This window comes from Chenopodium album, chromosome 15 (genome assembly GCF_948465745.1).
Source record: "Chenopodium album chromosome 15, dcCheAlbu1.1, whole genome shotgun sequence".
Classification (NCBI taxonomy): domain Eukaryota; kingdom Viridiplantae; phylum Streptophyta; class Magnoliopsida; order Caryophyllales; family Amaranthaceae; genus Chenopodium; species Chenopodium album.
The window spans coordinates 51,011,762-51,034,231 of NC_137848.1; the positions used below are offsets into that span (position 1 = coordinate 51,011,762).

Genomic DNA, 22,470 nt, shown 5'->3' on the forward strand with positions numbered 1-22,470 from the left:
ATAATATCGATTCTCATTATCTCATGTAATTAAACAACTTTGCTCCAATTGCTAAATAAATTTTTTTTTTTTTTTTTGAACTAAATAAAACACATCTTAAATTAAAGAAGATAGCAAATAAAATCCAAAAAAACCTCAAGTGTATTACTTTGTGGCTTATGCTTATTCCATTACAAAAGACCTTGATTTCCTAACCAAGATTAGATGACATGACTAAAAAGAAAAAAAAAAGAAAAAAAAAAAAAATTCATTCTAAATAATAACAATAATTTTTTTTTTAAAAAAATGTAAACATCAAATCTTGTCAGTTTCTTCAACCTCTGTAATTCCCTCCTGGTTCTTCACCGGAGCTTGACGAGAATGACCATTTTCCGACAATCCATGACCCGATTCTTTACCCGAATTAAAGGATCCGAATTTGGGAGTTACTTCTGGAGTTGTAGTACTAAGTTCATCAATAGGAAAACTGAAGTTGAAGCTTGAATTTGATTGGTTTTTGTTTAATTGGAGGAGAGAGAAAGTTGGACAGTTTTTTCTTCGTTTTGATTGGCGGATTTCCTCGGTGGTTTCTTCTAATGATCCGCCGTCCACGGTTGCCGGAATTGATGGGGTTTTGCCGGAATTTGATGGGTTTTTAAGCTCTGCCATTTTAAAAAAAAAAAAAAATAATAATTATTGTGTTTTCTTACTGAAATTTATTAAATTTTTTTGACAAGAAGAAGTTGATGAAATTAATTAAGAGTGAGAGTGAGTAAAATGAATGGTGGAAAGAGTTTAGGCAACTCATTTTTAGCTAGACCATTATACTTGTACAAGTAGTCAAGTAGTACTATTTATGTGCCAATAATTCTACTTTTATGAAGTGTCATGTTATTTAATTTTTATATATATGTGGATTATTTAATTATAGATTGTGTAAACACATGTGTTTATACTTTTTAGGGGTTATTGAACACATTGCTTAATTGGTTTATTTGGAAGTCATTTTCATTATTCTTGCTTTGATAGTGTTGATTGAGTTACAAGTCATTAAACTTGTTTTGGATGTGTCTGCATAATTATAGAGAATTAAGATGATATTAAAAATAATAAAATAATCTACTTCATATATTGGTTTGTTAAATTTAAGAAAAGATTGAAACTGATGAAAATGAAGAGTGTGATAGAGGGAGATGAATTCACATGAGCTGTTTCATAATATGTAAATTAAAATAAAACATTACAAAATAAAATTTTCTCATTGATCCCTTAGCTTCGGTCCTTTTATCTCCTTGATGGGAATGTCAATTTCGATTTAGCCACGAAGTACTAATCATGTTAATACTACAGTTTAAAGTGCTTAATTGATTAATTTATGACCCTATAAAAGTAGTTTGGATTATGCTAAAATGAGATCAAGTTCTTTAAGTAACTTGGATAATTAATTGATTAGTATACTAGGAAAACAAAGTAGCTTTATGATTTCTTTTGGAAGTTCCTCAAGGTGGGTCCTTAACTCCTTATTCAATTGTTGATTTTAGGCCTAATTCACATGATGATAGATTGATTATTGATAGGCTAGGCAAGCCATTGGGCCTTAGCTCCTATCAATTGGTCATGTCCAAATGGGTCATTCGAGCTATGGTTCAGGCCAGCTATCCAAATCTGTCAAATTAAGGTCACAACTCCAAACCCATTCTATTATGGGTCATATTTTTGGTGAAATATTATGGTTATATAATTATATCGAGCGAGCCCCAATTAATCTTCAAGATAAGTAAAAATCATTTATTTAGTGACATTTCTGTAAATAAATCAACAAATATCTTAGTGGAATCAATAGTTATGTGACCTGCATTTAATAAAAGTTGTTGACTAATTTACAGAAATGTTACTAGATAAATACTTTTTTTTTTTTTTTTTTTTTTTTTTTTTTTGAGAGCACTAGATAAATACTTTTTAGTTTATCATGAAGACAGTACAAACTTATATTTTCTTGGGTAATATTTAATTATAAATAAATCAATAATTAGAGATTTTCGCTTCGTATACTCAATTGGGTCAAGTTCATTGAAAATTAACTTTACTTTGAGAAGCAAATCAATTTTAGCTATATTTGATTTCACATGAGAGCAAAGATCGTTGCACGGTATACAAGACTGAGTTGATAGAAACAGTGTGTGAATCTAACCTGTTTACCTGGTATCTCATCTCATACAATACGATCTAATTCATAACTTGCTCAATTTTGAATTATTACTCCATAAATTGTATGTTTCGTAAATTAAAAATATTCACTTTTTTTTTTTTATAATTGATGCAAAATTATAAACATTCACTGATAATACCAGTAAGTGTTAAAATCATTATACATGTAACTAACATACAATTGTTACAAGGATCCGATAATACTTAGGCCCCACTCGTTCACGTTAAAAAAAAAATATTCAGTAAAAATAATTTTAGGTCAGTAAAAATAAGTTAAGATTAGTAAAATTAGCAAAAATCAGTTGCTCTAAAGAAGAAATATAATAGGAATCAGTAAAAAAATTAAAAAAAAATAAGTTGAAAAAAATTAATTTCAATTCAGCAATAATAATTTAAGTTTAGCAAAAACAATTTGGTTCAATAAAATTAATTTCAATTCATAAAAAATAAGGTAAAATAAACGGAGTCTTAAATTTTACAATCAAAATTCTACACAGCCTATGTCCATTGAGTCGGCTTATATTCGATTTTTAAAAGTAATGGTAGTACTTCATTCCATGTTCTTGTACGAGTCACGAGTGTACAGCATTAGCATGTATCGAAACCATTATGGCATTATCATCTACGTAGTAATTTTTTAATGTGGATTCTGTAGCACGGGTTAATGGTGCTTATTACTCTTATAATGTTCGTTTAATGGTGGCATGGTGCTTATTATTCTTATAATGTTCGTTCTGTCTCGACTCACCTTCTCATCAATTTCTCCTTAAAATCAAGTTGGCAAAATCATGAGCAATATAATATCGCGTATTTAAAGTATTGTGGAATGTCAACTAAGTACTTGTCTAAATGTCCACTTCCTCCATTATAGATATCGTAGAATTTCTGGCTTTTTATACATAGATATAAACATTAGTTAGTTTTTAGGTTTATGTGATGCTTCGAGTTACTGTATTATTTCTATGACAGAAAGTTAAAAATCCTTATTAGTAATATTTCCTCCGTGTTTTTTTTAAGTGTTACACTTATCAAATCCGATCGTGTTTTAATAAGTGTTACAATTCCTTTTTTGGCAAAAAGCTACATTAAAATATTATATCTCTCTCCTCTCATGATTCCCACTCAAACTCACTACTACTTGTTTTTTTTATTATATCTCTCCTATCACATTCATTACTTTTCAATAAACTATTAACCTCACTATCTTTCTTTTATAATTTTTTAATACTTCAACTATCTCACTTACCTCTTATTTTATTTAAGTCAATTAAATTGCCTAAAATTATGGGTGTTGTTATTTGTCGCTCCCATTTTACCGGGTAACGCTCCCTTTTTTTCTTGAAATTCCAATCTTACCCTTGATATATAAATACGGTTTTTTCATTCCCGACCCACATTTCTGACTTCTTTACTTCTCTCTCTAACTCTCTTACTCTCAAACTCTCTTACTCTCTAACTCTCAAACAATTTTTTTGTAAAAAAAAAAAATTCAAAAATTGTTTTACATGGGTGATTCGAGGCGGATTAGGCTAAGATTCGGAGGGAGGACTTCTGGCGGAGCTGGTGGCAGCGGCGGAGGCGGCGGCGGCGGCGGTGGAGACGAGGTAAAATTTTTTTTTTTTTTTTAATTTCGGATCCTGGAACTTCCGCCCAGAATATCCGGAAGTTCCATGGAGGATCCGCCTGGAATTTCCGGATCCTCCATGGAACATCCGGAAATTCTGGGCGGAAGTGTGACATCCGCCCAGAATTTCCGGATGTTCCATGGAGGATCCGGAAATTCCAGGCGGATCCTCCATGGAACTTCCGGAAATTTAGGGCGGAAGTTCCAATTTTTTTTTTTTTTTTTTTTTTTTTTTTTTTTGGCCGTTTAAAAAAGTTGTTAATTTTATTTTTTTTTCGGATTTTGTTTTGTTTTTTTTTTTATTATGAAGTGTTATTATTATTGTTGTTATGGTTAGTATTATTATTATTATTATTATTATTATTATTATTATTATTATTATTATTATTATTATTGTTATTATTGTTGTTATTATTGTTGTTATTATTGTTGTTGTTGTTATTTTGAAGTGTTATGGTTAGTATTATTATTATTATTATTGTTATTATTATTGTTATTATTGTTGTTATTATTGTTGTTGTTGTTATTTTGAAGTGTTATGGTTAGTATTATTATTATTATTATTATTATTATTATTATTATTATTATTATTATTATTGTTGATATTATTATTACTATTATTATTATTATTGTTATTATTATTGTTATTATTATTGTTGTTGTTGTTATTGTTATTATGGTTATTATTGTTATTGTTATTACTAAAATCGGATTAATTTTTAATTTTATGTAGATCGAGGGTTCTGGTGCTCGACATGCAATATCACGACGTCTGAATGCGTCTGTTAGGAGACAGACATCTCGATCTTCACTGGCTCAGCCCGAGCAGCAGCAATACGGGTCTACTAGTGGTTGGTCGAGAGACCAACAGTCTGGTAGTAGTCGGCCCTTGTACTCTGCAAGTGGAGCACCCATATCTGACGAGGAAGACGAATGTTCGGGTAGTCATGCTGGTGACCGGGATGAAGAACAGGACCCTCAGGATTACCATATGGTATATAGGGGTCAGTTTGGGAGATTTGTTGGTAGTGGGTCGAGTCAGCCTACTTCCAGCTCTGCAGAGGCATGGTTAGTGCAGGAACCGATGCCGGGTGGGCCTAAGGATGGGTCAGTTATCCCTAGTTTTGGCGGTCACGTGGCACGATATATCTGGATGGAGCAGGAGCGTAGTGTTTTGCGCTGTTTGAGTAGGACAAAGTTATGTTCTGACTTGTGTACTTGGCGAGGCCGTCAATCTGTGGAGGCCATTGCGGAGATTGATGCTAGTTGGTTGTCTCACTTGCCCGGCCTGATGTTTAAGAGACTTGATTGGCCGTTGATTTCTGCTTTTGTTGAGAGGTGGCAGCCAGATACGAACACCTTTCACATGCCATTTGGGGAGATTACGATCTTGCTGCACGACGTGTACAACATACTTGGGTTACGGGTTGCAGGCAATATGGTGTCCACTACTCCTAGCACGGACGTGTTACGGGACTTGCATGGCAGTTAGAGCACGATCATACTCCGCCTGTGTTGTTGCATTCACGATTTTGAACCATCTCCCAGCTCTAAAACTGACAACAATAAAATCAACAACAACAACAACAATAAAAATAACAGCAACAACAACAATAATAATATCAACAACAACAACAACAATAATATCAACATATTAATAATAATAATAATAATAATAATATTAATAATAATAATAATTAAACATATTACTAATAATCATATTAATACAACAAAATTACATTAATTATCAAATACTAAATCACAACAATAATCACAAGACATATGTTGATAAACGTACTTTAACAATTTAAAAAAAAAAAAAAAAAAAAAAAAAAAACAAAAATTAATTTTAACTTAATAATTAGTCGGTCAAAGTGTAATACTTAAAAAAAACACGGAGGGAGTACTAGTATTTAATTTTAATAGAATGATAAGTAATATGGTAATAGCTTAGTGGCTAACATGTATAGTATAGATATTTTAAATTATCTATAAGTAAAAATTATTATCTTTAAATAATTAGTATTTTGAAGTTAAGTTAAGTTTGAAACAAGATTTCATAAAATTGTGTTGTTTCTCAGATACAATCATACAAATAACAATATATGCTTACAGAAGTGTGTTTGAATTGAATAATGCTAAAGCTCGATATTGCAATAGTATGGAATGGGTGAAGTATTGATTATTTGGTGAAAACATACACATAGTCTTAACAATATGGATTCTTGTCTCGAGTTTTGATTGAACCATAATCTAATAGAGTTTTAACGAGTTTTTGATTACTCTCTTCCTCTGTAAAAATAAAAGAAATTGCAACCAGTTGTGCTCCTTTTTAGAAATTAGAACTAGTCTTTTTATTATTTCTATACGTATCTCAATAATTGCATAATCTTTGGCATATGATTATTTGCGGGATCATTAAGACGTTATAATATATAGTTGCCTTAGAATATCCCATGTTTTACTTTCATATTTGAGTTGATTTCTACCCTTAATACTTTGCCGTTGTTTATGATCCTTAGTGCTAGCTTATTTATCTTCTTAGTCCTCTATACAGAAAACAACATACAAACACATTCGTTTTTCTCTCAAAATAGTTTTAGACAAGAATTATGATCTCCATTTGTTGACTGTACGTAAGTGCAAGAGTCGTGCTAATGGCCTAATTGTAGAAGGAAATTACGATGATATTACTATATCCGATAGTGTAAAATCATTTTTAGAATAATGTTCCCTTTTCACTAAACGATATTCTTCAATTTCTTATTTGTCACATCATCCTGATACACTTATTATAATTGCTTAACAGAACAGTAGACCACGCAACACCGACTAGAATTTCATGGTAGGGCCACCTTGCCGGAGCTTTATTCCCGATTTGCTTCTATCTTCAATTTGATTCCTTGCTTAAAAGTTAAAACTCAAAATTATGCAAAGGAAGAGTAAAGCTACACGGTAATACCAATATCAATTTCAAGCCCTTACTTTTCACTTTCACTCTTGGCCCGTCTTTTTATTCCGCGTTCACTTTCACTCTCACAAATGAGTAAATGACCCCTTCACCCGTTGAGTATATATAGCCATATTGCCCATATAACCTTCATTCCCAACTTCCCATCCCCTCTTATATTTTACTCGTACTCGTATCAGTACCCGTTCTTTTACAACCTTGCTTATATTTACTCGTAGTCGTCCCCTACCAAAACCCCGTGATTCGCGGCACCCCCCAACTATAAAACTCCCTTCATTCGGTCATTTCCTCACTTTCTCTCTCCTCCAAAACCCCCACAACCTAACCATGGCAGCAACGACAGCAGCACCACCAGCTACAATCACCATCGCTGATGCAAACCCGAACCCAAACTACAACCTCTACGACGTCAACTTCAACGGCAACCACCTCATCAAAACCACCGTCACCTCCGACCCTTCCGTGGTGACCTCCTGGCTCGCCGCCCTCCCCGCCGCCACCTCCGCCGCCGCACCTCTCATCGTCGGACTCGACATCGAATGGCGCCCCAACTTCGGCCGCGGCTATGACAACCCCGTCTCCACCATCCAACTCTGCACCACTACCACAACAACCACCGCACACGGCGGCGCCGGCAACCAATCACACTCCTACACGTGTCTGATCTTCCAAATTCTTCACTGCCCAAAACCAATCCCAAAACCCCTCTACGAATTCCTCGCAAACGAGAACAATCTCTTTACCGGGGTCGGGATTCGATCCGATGTTGAGCAGCTTCTGATAGACTACGATCTGGTAGTGAAGAACACCGTCGATCTGGGTCATCTAGCGGTGGAGAGGGTGCCAGGTGTCAGAAAAGGAATGGGGTTGAAAGAACTTGCAAGGATTTTAATGGAGGTTGATGTTCAGAAACCAAAGAGGGTGACTCTGAGTAGGTGGGATACTGAATGGTTGAGTTATCTTCAGATTCAATATGCTTGTATTGATGCTTTCTTGTCTTTTGAAATTGCTAAGAAATTGTTGGCTATTCAACAACACCAGCACTAATTATTTCTAATTAGTGAAATTTTCTAACTAATTTGTGGTGTTTAATAAGTAATTGTTAGGTTATTAAGATGGGTTTGAGTTGGTTTATTGGAATTCTAATGTAATGTAACATGAGTAATGTTTAATTTATGGTTTAATTTTTTGCGTTTTAGTATGATTGGATTGGATAAATTGGAATTTTTTTTTTTTTTTTTTTTTGGTTATTTTGATGATTTTGTTTATGGAATTGATTGGTTTATGATTATGGTGATAATCTAACTTAATGTTGTTAACTTTCGGAGTTTGGATTAAAGATGTTAATCCAATTGGAATTTGTGGTGTACTGGTGTTCGATTAAGTAATTGTTAGGTTATTATGATGATGATTTGAGTTGTTTTTTTGATATTTTAATGTAACACGAGTAATGTTTAGTTTGATGATGTAATTTATGGTTTGATTGGATATTTTTGTGTGTTTTTTTTAAAAAACATTATGATTGGTTAAATTATTTGGAATTGATTTACAATCATTTTGATAATCTTGTGGAGTTTGGATTAAAATGTTCTTATTTGGAATTTTGTAACCAACTAAAGCAAAATTTGGAGCTTTTTTGTTCTTGTTTATTTGGAGCTTTTTTGTTCTTGTTTAATGGATGGAAGATAAGTAGAAAACACAAACAAGTATTTGTTAGTTTAGAATTTAGATCATATTTTGTTATTCAAATAAAAATAAAATAGGGATATTTCAAATCTAATTCTACTTAATATTTTATGATGGCATACTATGGAAAGAAAAAAGATCATTATTATTTTCAAGCTAATTAAGTCGTGGATGGACTTGCTAATTATAAGGTGATTTTGAGTCAACCTATAAATATCTTCAAGTCAATCTTGGTAGATCTTTAGACCGTATCATTAAGACCTTGGAGGATTTGAGTGGTGTGATTATGCTCCAACCATTATGACCTTGTTTAGCTTCTAGCCTTTTCTTTTTCTTTGTTTTCCTTTACATAGGTTATTTAACGTTAGGTTTTTTTTTTTTTTTTTTGACAAAGAGAACTTCATAATTAAAACAAAAACAAATTACAACATAAGAGCTAAACAAAAAACGAACAAACACCAACCTAAACACTAACAAGAAACGAACACCCTGTAGAGAAAGAATGAAGTGTGTGATAAAACTAGAACGCCTTGGCCATATCATTTACTCTGGAGCCTTGACAACCATACGAACCTTACCAAAACCTTATTGTGGACCAAGAATTGCCAAATGAACTGAAAACCTCGAGATGGACATAGACCGCAGGTTGAAACCCGTGAAGAAAACCGAAACTTGCAATGACCCATAAGCCTATTTGCAGTGGAAGATGCGGAGAGATAAAATGACCGAAAGTTGAATGCACCCTGCTGCTGTAAAAAGGACCTTTGACCAGATTCCACTCCTAGGGAACAAAAAACATAGCGACCTCCTAGGAGTCCAGGAACATAACCATGAGAGTCGTGTTTTTGAACGACTCTGCCATGAGAAACCTTGCACCAAAATGCAGGTTCCTCTCTTGCTACTCTACTAACAGAGAGTGCAAGGAAATGGAGGGCTTTCCTTACCCCAAACATTAAAGATGGGGAGCCTCCTTCAAGATTTAGATTAACAGCGATGACTAACTCTGTCATCACCAACACCAACGATGGGATGATAGTTACTGAATGGATATCCAAATCATCCCACAACCTAGAAGCAACAAGAATAGCAAACCAACCTTTCCCCGCAAAACCACTCGGCTCCTGCAGAACCAAATGCAGGCTAAATCTCCTGCCTGCACCAAACACCTTACCCCCTGGAAAACCAAAAACACAATTCCACCTAAACAATCAAGAGGAAACACACAATTAATCCTACAGCTGCCCCTCAACCCGATGAAATCTAAATCCCAGGGAAACATAATCCCACCCCGAAAAGGCAATCAAATAGACCTCCCATCCAACAAGCCATGCACGGCCTAAACTTACTTCCTTAAATCCAAGGGAAAACCCGACCAGCCTAACTCCAAGAGCAACAATAACACTTCGTAAGCTTCCATAACTAGAATTAGCCTATAAAACTCCAGCTTATGAACAAGCATAACAAGAGTATTATTGAAATACATAAACCCAAAAAACAAAACAAACAAACTATGCAAGCACAACACGACAAGACCAACACTAAACATAAACTTAAACTAAAACAACATACTAAAGCAAAGAAAACCAACAAGTACCCACAAAGCCACTCGTGAGTCCCGGAGAAGCAAAGAATTGAACCAGCAGCTACCACAACGGAAGAAACAAATCCAAACACAACAACTAGTCGTCAAGTCCAACGCAAGAAACCGCCTCCTCTGAATTAAACCTTGGATTAAGGGAGAAAACCCCTAGTCTCAACTTCACTTTTACCATCGGGAAACAATTAACGAAATTCCTTTCAACGGCGGCGTTAAGAATAGCCTTGGCTCTTCGATTCATTAGAATATTAGAGACTTAAACACTTGACGACCTACCACAACTTGATTGAATCCTCGATGAACTCAAAAAACAAAACCAATTTTGCAACTCCTATGTTTTCTTTGCCGGAAAACACCGAAATAGATTGCAAAAAAACACCTAACTATGTAGAACAACACTCGCCGGTGATGGCTAAGATAGGAGTGCTGATCGCCGGCGAGTAGAAGGTGAGAAAAGGGGAAAACGGTGGGCGGTGGTAAAGATAAGAACAGGGGTTTCTAACAACTTGTAAACTTATCTATTGACTTTGTTTAACGTTAGTTGCTTGATTGTACTGCGAATTTTCAATTTATTGCTTGATTGTACTGCGAAGGGTCCCCTAAGTCAAGATAAATTTTCAATTTTAAGGGATTGAGGTAGGTTTTTTTTTTTTTTTTTTTTTTTTTTTTTTTTTTTTTTTTTGAGTGATTGGGTAAAGGGCTGTATATAGAATTACCCTAAATTTATTTTATATTTGACTCTTAATTTTCCCCTCTTTTGATGATGTGTCAAATTTTTAATGATATTATATATATGGACAACAGCTCGTTGGTTTTGAAACAAAAAGTTAGTGCCCATTTTTGGACCAGTAGTTCGAAGAACTTGCATTAAATTAGATCAGTTTTTTTTTGGCCTAAAGTTACATTATAATCATTAAATTTGAAGGCCCAATTCTGGCTCCACAATCAAACCCATAATTCTTGCCCGAACTTGTTACTTTTTATTTATTTTTATTTATTTTTATTTTTATTTTTTTTTGTTAAGAGTTAATTAATTTAGTCAAGGTGTGAATGTCCACACTCCAATTTCTTCATTGCATTTAATGTAGTAGCCAACCCTAATTGCCACCCTCTAATGTTATAGCCCACAATGTAATAGTGGTTCTTACTACTATAAATAGCCATGCAATTTCACTTGTATGAGGCACAAAAATATTACCAAGAGTAATACATAAAAGTAGTAATACTTCTCTTATTACCTTCTTCTCTTAATCCTCCCATTTCTATATATTTCATCACACGTTATCAGCACCATCTTCAATCAGGTATACTTATACCGATTATCCAATTTTTACAAAAATTCAATTTCTTTCACAAAATATATTTTGAGGAGTATGCTCTATAGTTGCCCATATGGGATCCTCTATACCAGAAACTCACAATATATTTCTCCACAAAATTACTCTACATAATTAGCCATGTTGATAAAAATGAGGATATCAATACATACCTTATTTATGATACTTAGTTTGGTAACTCTCATGCATGGTTATAGAAAGTAATATATAATTATTTTTGCATGTGGAAATATTTGTTGTATGCATGTTAATAGAGTAAATTTCATGGTCACACAAATCATGTTCATACTTACTTACTTGTGCATAATTACTAAAATGAAAAAAAAAAATGATGCAGCCTTTATATTTATTTAATTTTTTAGATTACACACTTTTTATGTTTCTTTCAGTTTTCGAACCCTTAACCTCATGAATAGATTAGGGTTCTCGGACCACTACGGCTTGCATCCCAGTGTGATACTTATTTACGTTTGTAAATATTAATAGTTTGATTACGATTATTTTACCAGTCTACTAGAACATTGTATGATATTTTTACAGTTGTGTAAAGCTGAAACGGATAATTTACCCCCTATAAAAGGCGGATTACACCCCCCTTATTTCACCATACAAACCTTATCCCCTCCTTAAACTTTACCCAAATTATCTCCTCTTCTTCTTCCTCCATTTACTCCGGCCACACACCATGTTCCCCGTCAACAACCGACAACCACCACACCCCTTTACCTTTGAAGAAGATTTAAGGAAATTAAAACTATACTTAGTTTTAATTATGGCCTTAGTAGTTTTATTAATGGCAATGATGATTTTCATCATTTTACATAAGTAGTACTCGGTTTTTCAACATAGGGAATTCATGCATGTAATCTCCGTAGTACTTCAAGTTTTTTTTGTCTTCTAGGAAGATTATAAGTGCATTTTGTTATAATAAATGTTCCTTTTGTCTTATCATTAATGTATGTCATTAATATTATTATTATTGTTGTTGTTGTTGTTGTCGGTGATATAGTAATAGTAGTAGCATTTATTGTTATTGTTATTATTATCATTGTTATTGTTATATTTGTTGTTGTCGTTGTTTAACTAAAGTAACATGTTTAATTTTAGCTTAACTTTATGTAAATCATAATAATAACCCAAGGGGGAGAAGCAAATATGTTTTAAATGGATTATTATTATGATTATAATTTGATTACTTTAATTATCACTTGCTTAATTGGCTTAATAATAATTACCTATTTGATTGTAGTTAAAATGGGAGACTTGATGAAAAGACAATTTGACGTATTAGACTTGTCCGGACATAATTATCTTGAATGGACAGTTGATGCCCAAATGAATTTGAAGGCTCAGGGATTGGAACATACAATCAAAGAAATTACCATCCCAGGAAACGAAAAAGATGCCCCTGCTCAAGTTAAAGTTCCAACTGATCAAGAGAAAGCAAAAGCTATAGTTCTCTTAAGGCATCATTTACATAACAGTTTAAAAACTGAGTATTTAATGGTGGAAAATCCCAAAGAACTAATGGATAGCCTGAAAGGAAGATATGACCACCATAAAAGGGTACTCCTTCCTTCAGCACAGTTTGAGTGGACAAACCTGAGATTTCAGGACTTTAAATCTGTCAGTGATTATACTTCATCACTATATAAAATCGTATCAATATTGAGATATTGTGATCAACCAGTCACTGAAGTGCAAATGATAGAGAAAACACTCTCTACATTCCATGCTAACAACATTGTATTGCAACAGCAATACCGTGAAAGAGGCTTTGCAAAATATTCTGAGCTTATTTCTACATTATTGGTTGCTAAAAAGAATAATGATCTTCTGTTGAAGAATCACAACCTAAGACCAACTGGGTCTCAAGCATTCAATGAAATAAATGCTGTAGAAAGCTCAAATCCACCCGAGACAAATGTTGCTCATAGAGGTGGACGTGGAAAATATAATAACCGTGGCAGAGGTCGTGGAAACTTCCGCGGACGTGGCCGTGGACGTGGTTATGGCCGTGGCAAAGGCCAATTTCCCCCTAGAAACAACACTCAAAGGGGGCATCAACAAGGAAACAAAAATCAAGCCACCACAAAAGGAAAAGACATATGTTATAGATGTGGCATGACTGGACATTGGGGACGTACTTGTCGTACGGCCAAAACATCTGGTAGAACTATACCAGGCTTCCATTAAAGGGAAAGAAAAACATGCCGAAGCAAATTATGTTAAGGGAAAGAAAAACATGCCGAAGCAAATTATGTTAATGAAAAAAATGTTCCTGGAATTAGCCTTGATGTGTCTGATTTCCACATAGACAATGGTGAAGCTGGTGGTGAATTTATCTTTGGAGAGAATAATCATGTTTAGATAATTCATCAATCACTATGATATGTATTATGTTTTCATTATGTACTTTTCTTATATGTTTTTTTTTCATGTTCAAGTTATGTACTCTTAATTTTTCATCATTAATAAAGTAAGTCTAGTTTAATTATCTTAAACTAATCTTGTACTTATTATTTTATGAAGATATGGATCTGCCCGAAGTTGGTTCCAAAATTTCAATGCCTTTTGGACAGTGGAACAACACACACTATTCTGAAGGATAGAAAATATTTTTTAAAGTTAAAATTATTTCAAGCAAATGTTAATACCATTTCTGGGTCAGCCAAGCTAATAGAAGGTTCTGGAAAAGCTTGCATAATACTCCCAAATGGAACAAAATTAATCATTAATGACGCTTTATATTCGAGTAAATCTCGAAGAAATCTTATAAGTTTTAAAGATGTGCGTCAAAATGGTTTTCATTTAGAAACAATGATAGTGGATCAAAAGGAATATTTATGTCTCACGGCAGAAAAACATGGCAAGAAACATGTGTATGAGAAATTGCCAGCATATTCTTCAGGGTTATATCATATAGATATACGACCAGTTGAAATAAATTCGATATCTAACCAGAAGTTAGATAATAAGAATCTGCTAAATTTATGGCATGATCGTTTGGGTCATCCTGGTACAGGAATGATGCACAAGATTATAGCAAATTCAATAGGACATTCAATTAGGAATGTTAAAATCCCTCGATCAGATGAATTAACATGCTCTGCATGTTCACTTGGCAAATTAATAATAAGGCCATCTATGAATAAAATTGCTACCGAATCTCCAACATTTTTAGAGAGGATTCAAGGAGACATTTGTGGACCAATTAATCCTGCATGTGGACCATTCCGATATTTTATGGTATTAATTGATGCCTCAACTCGATGGCCACATGTAAGTCTCTTATCCAGTAGAAATGTTGCTTTTGCAAAACTCCTTGCTCAAATTATTAAACTAAGAGCACAATTTCCAGACCATACAATAAAAAGAATAAGGCTTGACAATGCTGGGGAATTTACATCCCAAACATTTAATGATTATTGTATGTCGATTGGAATTGTTGTAGAACATCCAGTAGCTCATGTTCATACACAAAATGGACTCGCTGAGTCATTAATTAAGAGACTACAATTGATTGCAAGGCCATTATTGATGAGATCAAAATTGCCTTCATCTGCTTGGGGTCATGCCATAATACATGCGGCAACTCTAATTAGATTGAGACCAACTGCTTATCATAAGTTCTCACCACTACAATCAGTTTTTGGTCGAGAACCTAATGTCTCACATCTAAAATTTTTTGGTTGTGCGGTGTATGTTCCTATTGCTCCACCCCAACGAACAAAGATGGGTCCACAAAGAAGGCTGGGAATTTATGTTGGGTTTGAATCACCCTCCATAATTAAATATCTTGAACCAATGACCGGTGATTTATTTACGGCCAAATTTGCCGACTGTCATTTCAATGAGACAGTATTCCCAGCCTTAGGGGGAGAGAAAGTGGACCCACGAAAGACAGAAATAGAAATCATTTGGAATGAAACACAATTGTCAATGTTTGATCCACGAACAAATATGTGTGAACAAGAAGTTCAGAAAATTGTTCATTTACAAAGCATTGCAAATCAGCTGCCTGATGCATTTATAGATGCAAAGAAAGTGACAAAATCACATATACCAGCTGAAAATGCCCCTGCACGAATTAAAATTCCATCTGGTGATAAGATCATTGAAAATGAATCTCTAGCACGCCGAAAGCGTGGAAGACCACTTGGTTCAAAAGACTCTAAACCAAGAAAATTAAAAAGACCTGATGAGATCAACAACATTCCCCTTACGGAAGGTCAAGAAAGACAAAGTACAGATGAGAATAGAGAAAAAGATGATAATCCGAAAGGGGATGAACAAGATGACCACGACATCGATAACAATGAAACTTCAATAAACTTTGTTTCTACCAGAAATTATTGGAATAGAAATGATGTTATCGTAAATGAAATATTTGCATGTTCCATTGCAATTGAAATGGCATCTGACGAAAATGATAGTGAACCAAGAACAGTGGAAGAATGTCGTTGTAGGCATGATTGGCCAAAATGGAAAGAGGCAATGCACACAAAGTTAAAGTCACTCGAAAAACGAGAAGTGTTTGGAAAAATAACCCTTACACCAGAAGTTGTAAAGCCAGTTGGATACAAGTGGGTATTTGTGAGAAAACGAAATGAGAAAAATGAAATTGTTAGATACAAGGCAAGACTTGTAGCCCAAGGTTTTTCTCAAATTCCAAGGATTGATTATGAGGAGACATATTCTCCCGTAGTTGATGCAACTACGTTAAGATTTCTGGTAAGCTTGACAGTCTCAGAAGGACTAAAGATGCGATTGATGGATGTAGTGTCCGCATATTTATATGGGTCACTCGATACAGATATTTATATGAAAATCCCAGATGGACTAAAATTACCAGAAAACCACAAGTCTAGACATTTACTTTCCATAAAATTAAAAAGGTCACTTTATGGATTGAAACAGTCTGGGAGGATGTGGTATAATCGTCTTAGTGAATACCTTATGAAAGAAGGGTTCAAGAATAATCAAATCAGTCCTTGTGTTTTCATTAAGAGATCACAATCAGGGTTCGCAATTGTTGCAGTTTATGTTGATGACTTGAATATCATTGGAACCCCAAATGAACTTGAAAGAACTGCAAAATACTTGATGAAAGAATTTGAGATGAAAGACCTTGGACAAACTAAATTTTGTCTTGGATTGCAAATTGAGCACTTAAATAATGGTATTTTTGTCCATCAGTCTAACTACACCGAAAGAGTGTTAAAACGTTTTTTCATGGACAAAGCGACCCCAACAAACACCCCGATGATTGTTCGTTCTTTGACTATGAAATATGATCCATTTAGACCTCGAGAGGAAAACGAGGATGTCCTTGGTCCTGAAGTACCATATCTAAGTGCAATTGGGGCTCTAATGTATCTAGCTAACAATACTAGACCAGATATAGCTTTTTCTGTGAATTTGTTAGCCAGGTTTAGCAACGCACCAACGAAGAGACACTGGAAAGGAGTAAGACACTTACTACGATATCTACGAGGAACGAAATGTCACCCTCATCGGATATGCAGATGCTGGATATCTATCAGACCCATAAAACGCCAAGTCACAAACTGGATATCTGTTCACCTATGGTGGAACTGCAATTTCTTGGAAATCAACAAAGCAAACCTTAACTGCGACATCATCAAATCATGCTGAGTTGATTGCCCTTTATGAAGCAGGACGTGAGTGTGTATGGCTAAGGTCAATGATCGGCAATATCCAAGAAGAATGTGGGATGAAAGAAGTAACTGAAAGTCCAACCATCATTTACGAAGACAATACTGCATGTATCGCACAAGTAACTGAAGGATATATTAAAGGTGATAGGACTAAACATATATCCCCAAAACTGTTCTTTACACACGATTTGCAGAAGGAAGGGAAGATAAATGTCCAACAGATCCAATCATCTGATAATCTTGCAGACTTGTTTACAAAGTCCCTACCTTCGAAGAGTGTTGAGCGGTTGGTCCACAAGATTGGGATGCGTCGTCTTCATAAACTATGTTAAAATCAGGGGGAGTATTATATGCACTGCACTCTTTTTCCCTTCGATCAGGTTTTTATCCCAATGGGTTTTTCCTGACAAGGTTTTTAATGAGGTAGTACACTAAAGCATATAGTAATATATTGTTGTACTCTTTTCCCTTAGCTATGGCTTTTATCCTAAAGGGTTTTACTTAGCAAGGTTTTAACGAGACAACATATACCCTGTTTTGTATGGACATTCAAGGGGGAGTGTTAAGAGTTAATTAATTTAGTCAAGGTGTGAATGTCCACACTCCAATTTCTTCATTGCATTTAATGTAGTAGCCAACCCTAATTGCCACCCTCTAATGTTATAGCCCACAATGTAATAGTGGTTCTTACTACTATAAATAGCCATGCAATTTCACTTGTATGAGGCACAAAAATATTACCAAGAGTAATACATAAAAGTAGTAATACTTCTCTTATTACCTTCTTCTCTTAATCCTCCCATTTCTATATATTTCATCACATTTTTTTACTTTTTGTATTTTTTTTAATTATTTTTTTTATTTTTATCAGCTCTACTCTTGAATGTTACTATGGGAATATAGTTCAGTTACACTTTCAAACTTGCATAATTTGTAAACACAATCAGATTTCTTGTCCTGTTTTTGTGAGTATTGTTGTCTTTGTTACGTCTGTTTTCGTTCTTTATGATTTATCAACTTCTTGTTGGATGATGTTGTAATACACGACTAAGCCTAATTATGATTTTTAGAATATTTGATTACCTGTACTAATAAATTGGTTATACTAAGAATAGCATTGTTATCCCATTAAATAAAAAACCCCATTCTAATTTTTTTGTTAAGTGGGAAAGAATAATTGAAATCACCATTTGAAAACTCTTAGATTAATTAGTTTATTTCGACTAATTAATTATATCTATAGCAATGGCTAATAATGCAAAAACTTTTGTTAATTTTGCATTTCTTTTAGCTATTGCCTTATCGCTCCATGCTATCCAAGGTCAAATTCAACCCCCAATCGATGCTATCTATCAATTTGGGGATTCGGTCTCAGATACTGGTAATTTAATTCGCGATAACTTCATTGGTGAACATTCAACCTTTGCCTCACTTCCATATGGACAAGACTTCTTCCATAAAGCTACTGGACGTTGCTCCAATGGACGTCTTATGATTGATTTCTTTGGTATGTGCTTTTGTTTCCTAAGCTTTCTTAGGCAAATTCTCATGCATCACATCATATTTTAATAATACTTTCGTGTACTCGATATTATCCAAGATTAACTATATGATTGTAATACTTATCTATCAAATAACTTGTATTTTTTTTTTTAAATCTAAATTTAGCTCAAAATTAACATTTCTAACTTTAAATGGCTAAAAACAACCTAAGGATTCGTTTGATATTGCTGTGGTTTTCTGTTTTTTAAAAGTATATAATATATGTCCCATAATGAATAAAAAACAATTTAAACTTATTAAAATCATAACAATTTTAAAAACTGACAACAGAAAAGTGGAAACAACTTTTTTTTTTTTTTTTTTTTTTTTAAGGTACATAATCATTAAGGTCCTCATTTAAACTTTAAAGTTTTAAACAATGCACACTTCATCACCTTTTTGTAACGATAGACTTTGAAGCCCAAAAATAGTTTGCTTTATTTGTTTCTTAATAAGTTTTTTGAGGGAAGTTTCTTAATAATTTTTTGCACCATTTTCATGCTTACCATGCATTTGATGTTGTATATGTAGTACATATATAGAGTGGGTTTATACTGTTGTATATGCTTCCTCCGCTCTCTATTACTTACTAAAATTTTCTAATTAATTAAGAACTTTCATATTAATTGTCACATATGACAATGTGTTCTTCTTTTATCACTTTTAGCTTTCTTAACATACGTCTCTTCTAAATAATTAGTAGAACAGAGGAAGTATCTATGAAGTGGGCAAAGTCTTATAAAAAAAGTTTCTAATTCAATGTTTATTATTTTGCAATGCAGCTGAATACTTCAAGTTGCCATACCTTGATGCATACCTAAACAAGGCTGGTAACTTTAGTCATGGAGTCAACTTCGCGGTTGCTGGGTCAACGGCTCTTACCAGTGGTACCTTAGCACTTAAAGGAATTCTTTCACCTATCACCTGCAGTTCTTTATCAGTACAGCTTAACTGGTTCCAGTCTTATCTTACTTCTATTTGTCCCGATCTAAGTGGTAATACACTTTCTCTCTCTTTTTTTTTTTTTTTTTTTTTTTTTTTTTTTTTTTTTTTTTTAACTAAAAGAATTCATTAATAAAAAGGCGTATGACATCTACAAATAAAATTTAAAATTAATAACGATTAATTGTATTTTTATGTATGTAGATTGCAAAAATAAGCTTGCCAACGCGCTTTTTATTATTGAATCCGGTGGCAATGACATCAACTATGCTTTAATAGAAAGGAAAAATATGCAAGACATATATGGTATGGTAGGGCTGAGCAAAAGTACCCGAAAAACCGAAAACCCGAAAAACCGATCCGTAACCGTTCCGAAAATTAGGGTACCCGATCCGATAACCATAACGGTTCGGGTACCCGTTCCGATAATTTGTTATCGGGTATGGTTATGGGTATCATTATAAAATTAACGGTTACCCGATCCGATCCGATAAGCATTTTTTTTGCTTTTTTTCCCTACTTAAATCTATTAATATAAATCTAAACTTTTACTTTACTTCATAATCACTTTATAATATCAATGATTAGTAATATTATTAATAATTTGGTCAAGATCATATGGTATTGTTGTTAATTAGTTGTAAATTATATCATAATAACTACATAATTAAGTTTAATCATAATTATTGGATATCTTATTGGGTACCCGATAACCGATCCGAAATTCCGGGTACCCGAAGTCCGGGTACCCGAACTTATCGGTTCCGGTTATGGGTATCACTTTTAGTGATTTTGGTTATCGGGTACCCGAACCGTTAGTACTAACGGTACGGGTACCCGTCCCATGCTCACCCCTATGGTATGGTACCCGAGGTTGTTGGGGCCGTTAAAGCCGCCATTGAGGTAAGTTAGTTGTACTAGTATTTGTTGTTTATGCTAATATCATAGAGTATATAAATACCATTAGCTTAAGATGTTAATCTGATGGTTAAGTTGGTCTGGTATTAAGAGACACAAATGTCACAAGTTCGAATCTCATCCACCCCTCCCTAAATTGAAATATTAAACGGTGAGTATGGTATGGCTCATGCTATATCCACACTTCAAGCCCAATAATAGGCTCTCATGTGAGGGGCGTGAATATAGAATATATAAACCTATTATCAACTTTAACAGCAGCTTAAGCTTTTGATTGTGTTGGTCTTTTAACAATACTTATTCCATTTTTTTAAATTGTAACGATTTCCTTTACATGAACTTCTTAACAAAATATCGGATGAAGTATATTCTAATTAAACTAGTGTATATCGCTCATGTAGGAAGTAATTAACTTTGGTGCAACTCGTGTTGTCGTTCCTGGAAATTTTGGATTCGGTTGTATGCCAATTTATCTGTATATGTTTCCACCTAACGACGCAACAATGTATGATGAACTGCACTTGTGTTGAACAATTGAATGAGTTAAGCACGTTCCAAAACAATTTCCTACAAAAAACTCTTAAAGAACTTCAAGCGGAACACCCGTCGGTTAAAATTGTCTATGCTGACTACTTTAATGCCATGAAAGGACTCCTTCAAAACGCCACTGCTCTTGGTAAGTTTAATTTTTCATAGTAACAATACACCTTTTTACTTTTGTGCATGTCAATGCAAAATTTTAAATTAATCATTAATATTTTCACTTTTGATACGTTAAAGCAAATAACATGTTACTTAATTCGAAAAAGTCAAGGGTTACAACTTTTAAGTAATCATTAATATATGCACGATTCGACGAAACACAAAGGACATGTTGCGGAATGGGTGATAATAGTGCCAATTTTGGTATAACAAAAATTTGTGGATTTAAAGGGGTTCCGGTGTGTCCAAATCCTGACAAGAGTGTAAGTTGGGATGGGGTTCATTTGACTGAACGTGCTTACAAAATCATGGCAGACTGGTTATTGCAACATAATATTCTTCCCGCCATCTCCAATGCAGCTTGATTTGTTTCATAGAGGAATTGTTTTCAACAAAACAAAAATACGGAGTTATGAATATACAGTATAGAATACTTCGTATTTTCCTTGATTTTATTACTCCATATTTGTGTTACTCATCGTATAATTTTTGTTTTGCTAGAATTATTATGATTTCTCATTACATTATTATTGATGTTATTTTGATTTAATCAGAATATCAACTTATATCAATTGAAATTAAAAGTCATTCATAAAGCTAGCAAGCGATGACAATATAGTTTAAATTGGTACCATGCCGTATGTACGCACTATTAAAAAAAAAAAAAAAAAAAAAAAAAAAAAAAAAAAAAGTCTCAAACCATGGTGTAATACAAATTTATTTGACATAATAAAATGTCACACACAATAATTTTATTTGATGACATATTAAATAAAAAATGGCATATACTACATGTAAGCAAGCATATATAGGCATGCATCACACTTACGCACGCAAATGATACTACACAAACAAGAATTAAGCTAAGCAAAGTTATTAATTAATGATTGAAAATACTACAGAAAATTGACAACCACAATTTTGAAAATTGAACGGCTATTATTTAATAATTTTTAAATTATTTTGTAATGTTAAAATTAATTAAAAATCATCTTACTAACAGGAAAGCATGCCTTGCGTTCTTCTTCCAACCCTATAAACCTCGTAGCTGCAGCAATTTTGACAATTTCTGGTGAATTCTCGGATAAGTCCTTATTGAGTGATAGGCGTGTCGCGTACCTAACAAAAATAACCTAACAAGACCACTACTATGTAGACGGGCAAGTAAGGGTTGGATCCCAAGAGACTATGGTTCAACTAATTAATTAGACTCAAGTAACTACTAAGCAAGTAACCAATCAATAGTGATATTCAACTAATCTAATTCTAAACAAAATAAACAA

At 33.7% G+C, this 22,470-nt stretch overlaps 2 protein-coding genes and 1 pseudogene across 2 annotated transcripts; all 3 read left to right on the forward strand.

The window, feature by feature from the left end:
• Positions 1–3,590: 3,590 nt before the first annotated feature.
• On the forward strand, positions 3,591–6,647 carry LOC145581380 (uncharacterized). The gene is made up of 3 exons (XM_081638396.1): positions 3,591–3,791; positions 4,545–4,805; positions 6,621–6,647. The coding sequence occupies exons 1-3, from the start codon at positions 3,693–3,695 to the stop codon at positions 6,645–6,647; spliced, it is 387 nt and encodes a 128-aa protein (XP_081494522.1). The 5' UTR covers positions 3,591–3,692.
• Positions 6,648–6,926: 279 nt separating this feature from the next.
• LOC145583310 (3'-5' exonuclease-like) lies at positions 6,927–7,983 on the forward strand. Its single transcript, XM_081640538.1, has one exon. The coding sequence runs from the start codon at positions 7,110–7,112 to the stop codon at positions 7,827–7,829; it is 720 nt and encodes a 239-aa protein (XP_081496664.1). The 5' UTR covers positions 6,927–7,109; the 3' UTR covers positions 7,830–7,983.
• Positions 7,984–18,328: 10,345 nt separating this feature from the next.
• Positions 18,329–21,552, forward strand: LOC145581381 (acetylajmalan esterase 2-like; annotated as a pseudogene).
• The last annotated feature ends 918 nt before the right edge of the window (positions 21,553–22,470 follow it).

Bases quoted from the DNA above. Each gene is read 5' to 3' on its own strand.
- LOC145581380 (XM_081638396.1), top strand. From the start codon at position 3,693: ATGGGTGATTCGAGGCGGATTAGGCTAAGATTCGGAGGGAGGACTTCT. The intron at 3,792-4,544 runs GTAAAATTTTTT...AATTTTATGTAG, and splicing joins GCGGCGGCGGTGGAGACGAG to ATCGAGGGTTCTGGTGCTCG. The intron at 4,806-6,620 runs GTATATAGGGGT...ATTGCTTAACAG, and splicing joins ACCCTCAGGATTACCATATG to AACAGTAGACCACGCAACAC.
- LOC145583310 (XM_081640538.1), top strand. From the start codon at position 7,110: ATGGCAGCAACGACAGCAGCACCACCAGCTACAATCACCATCGCTGAT.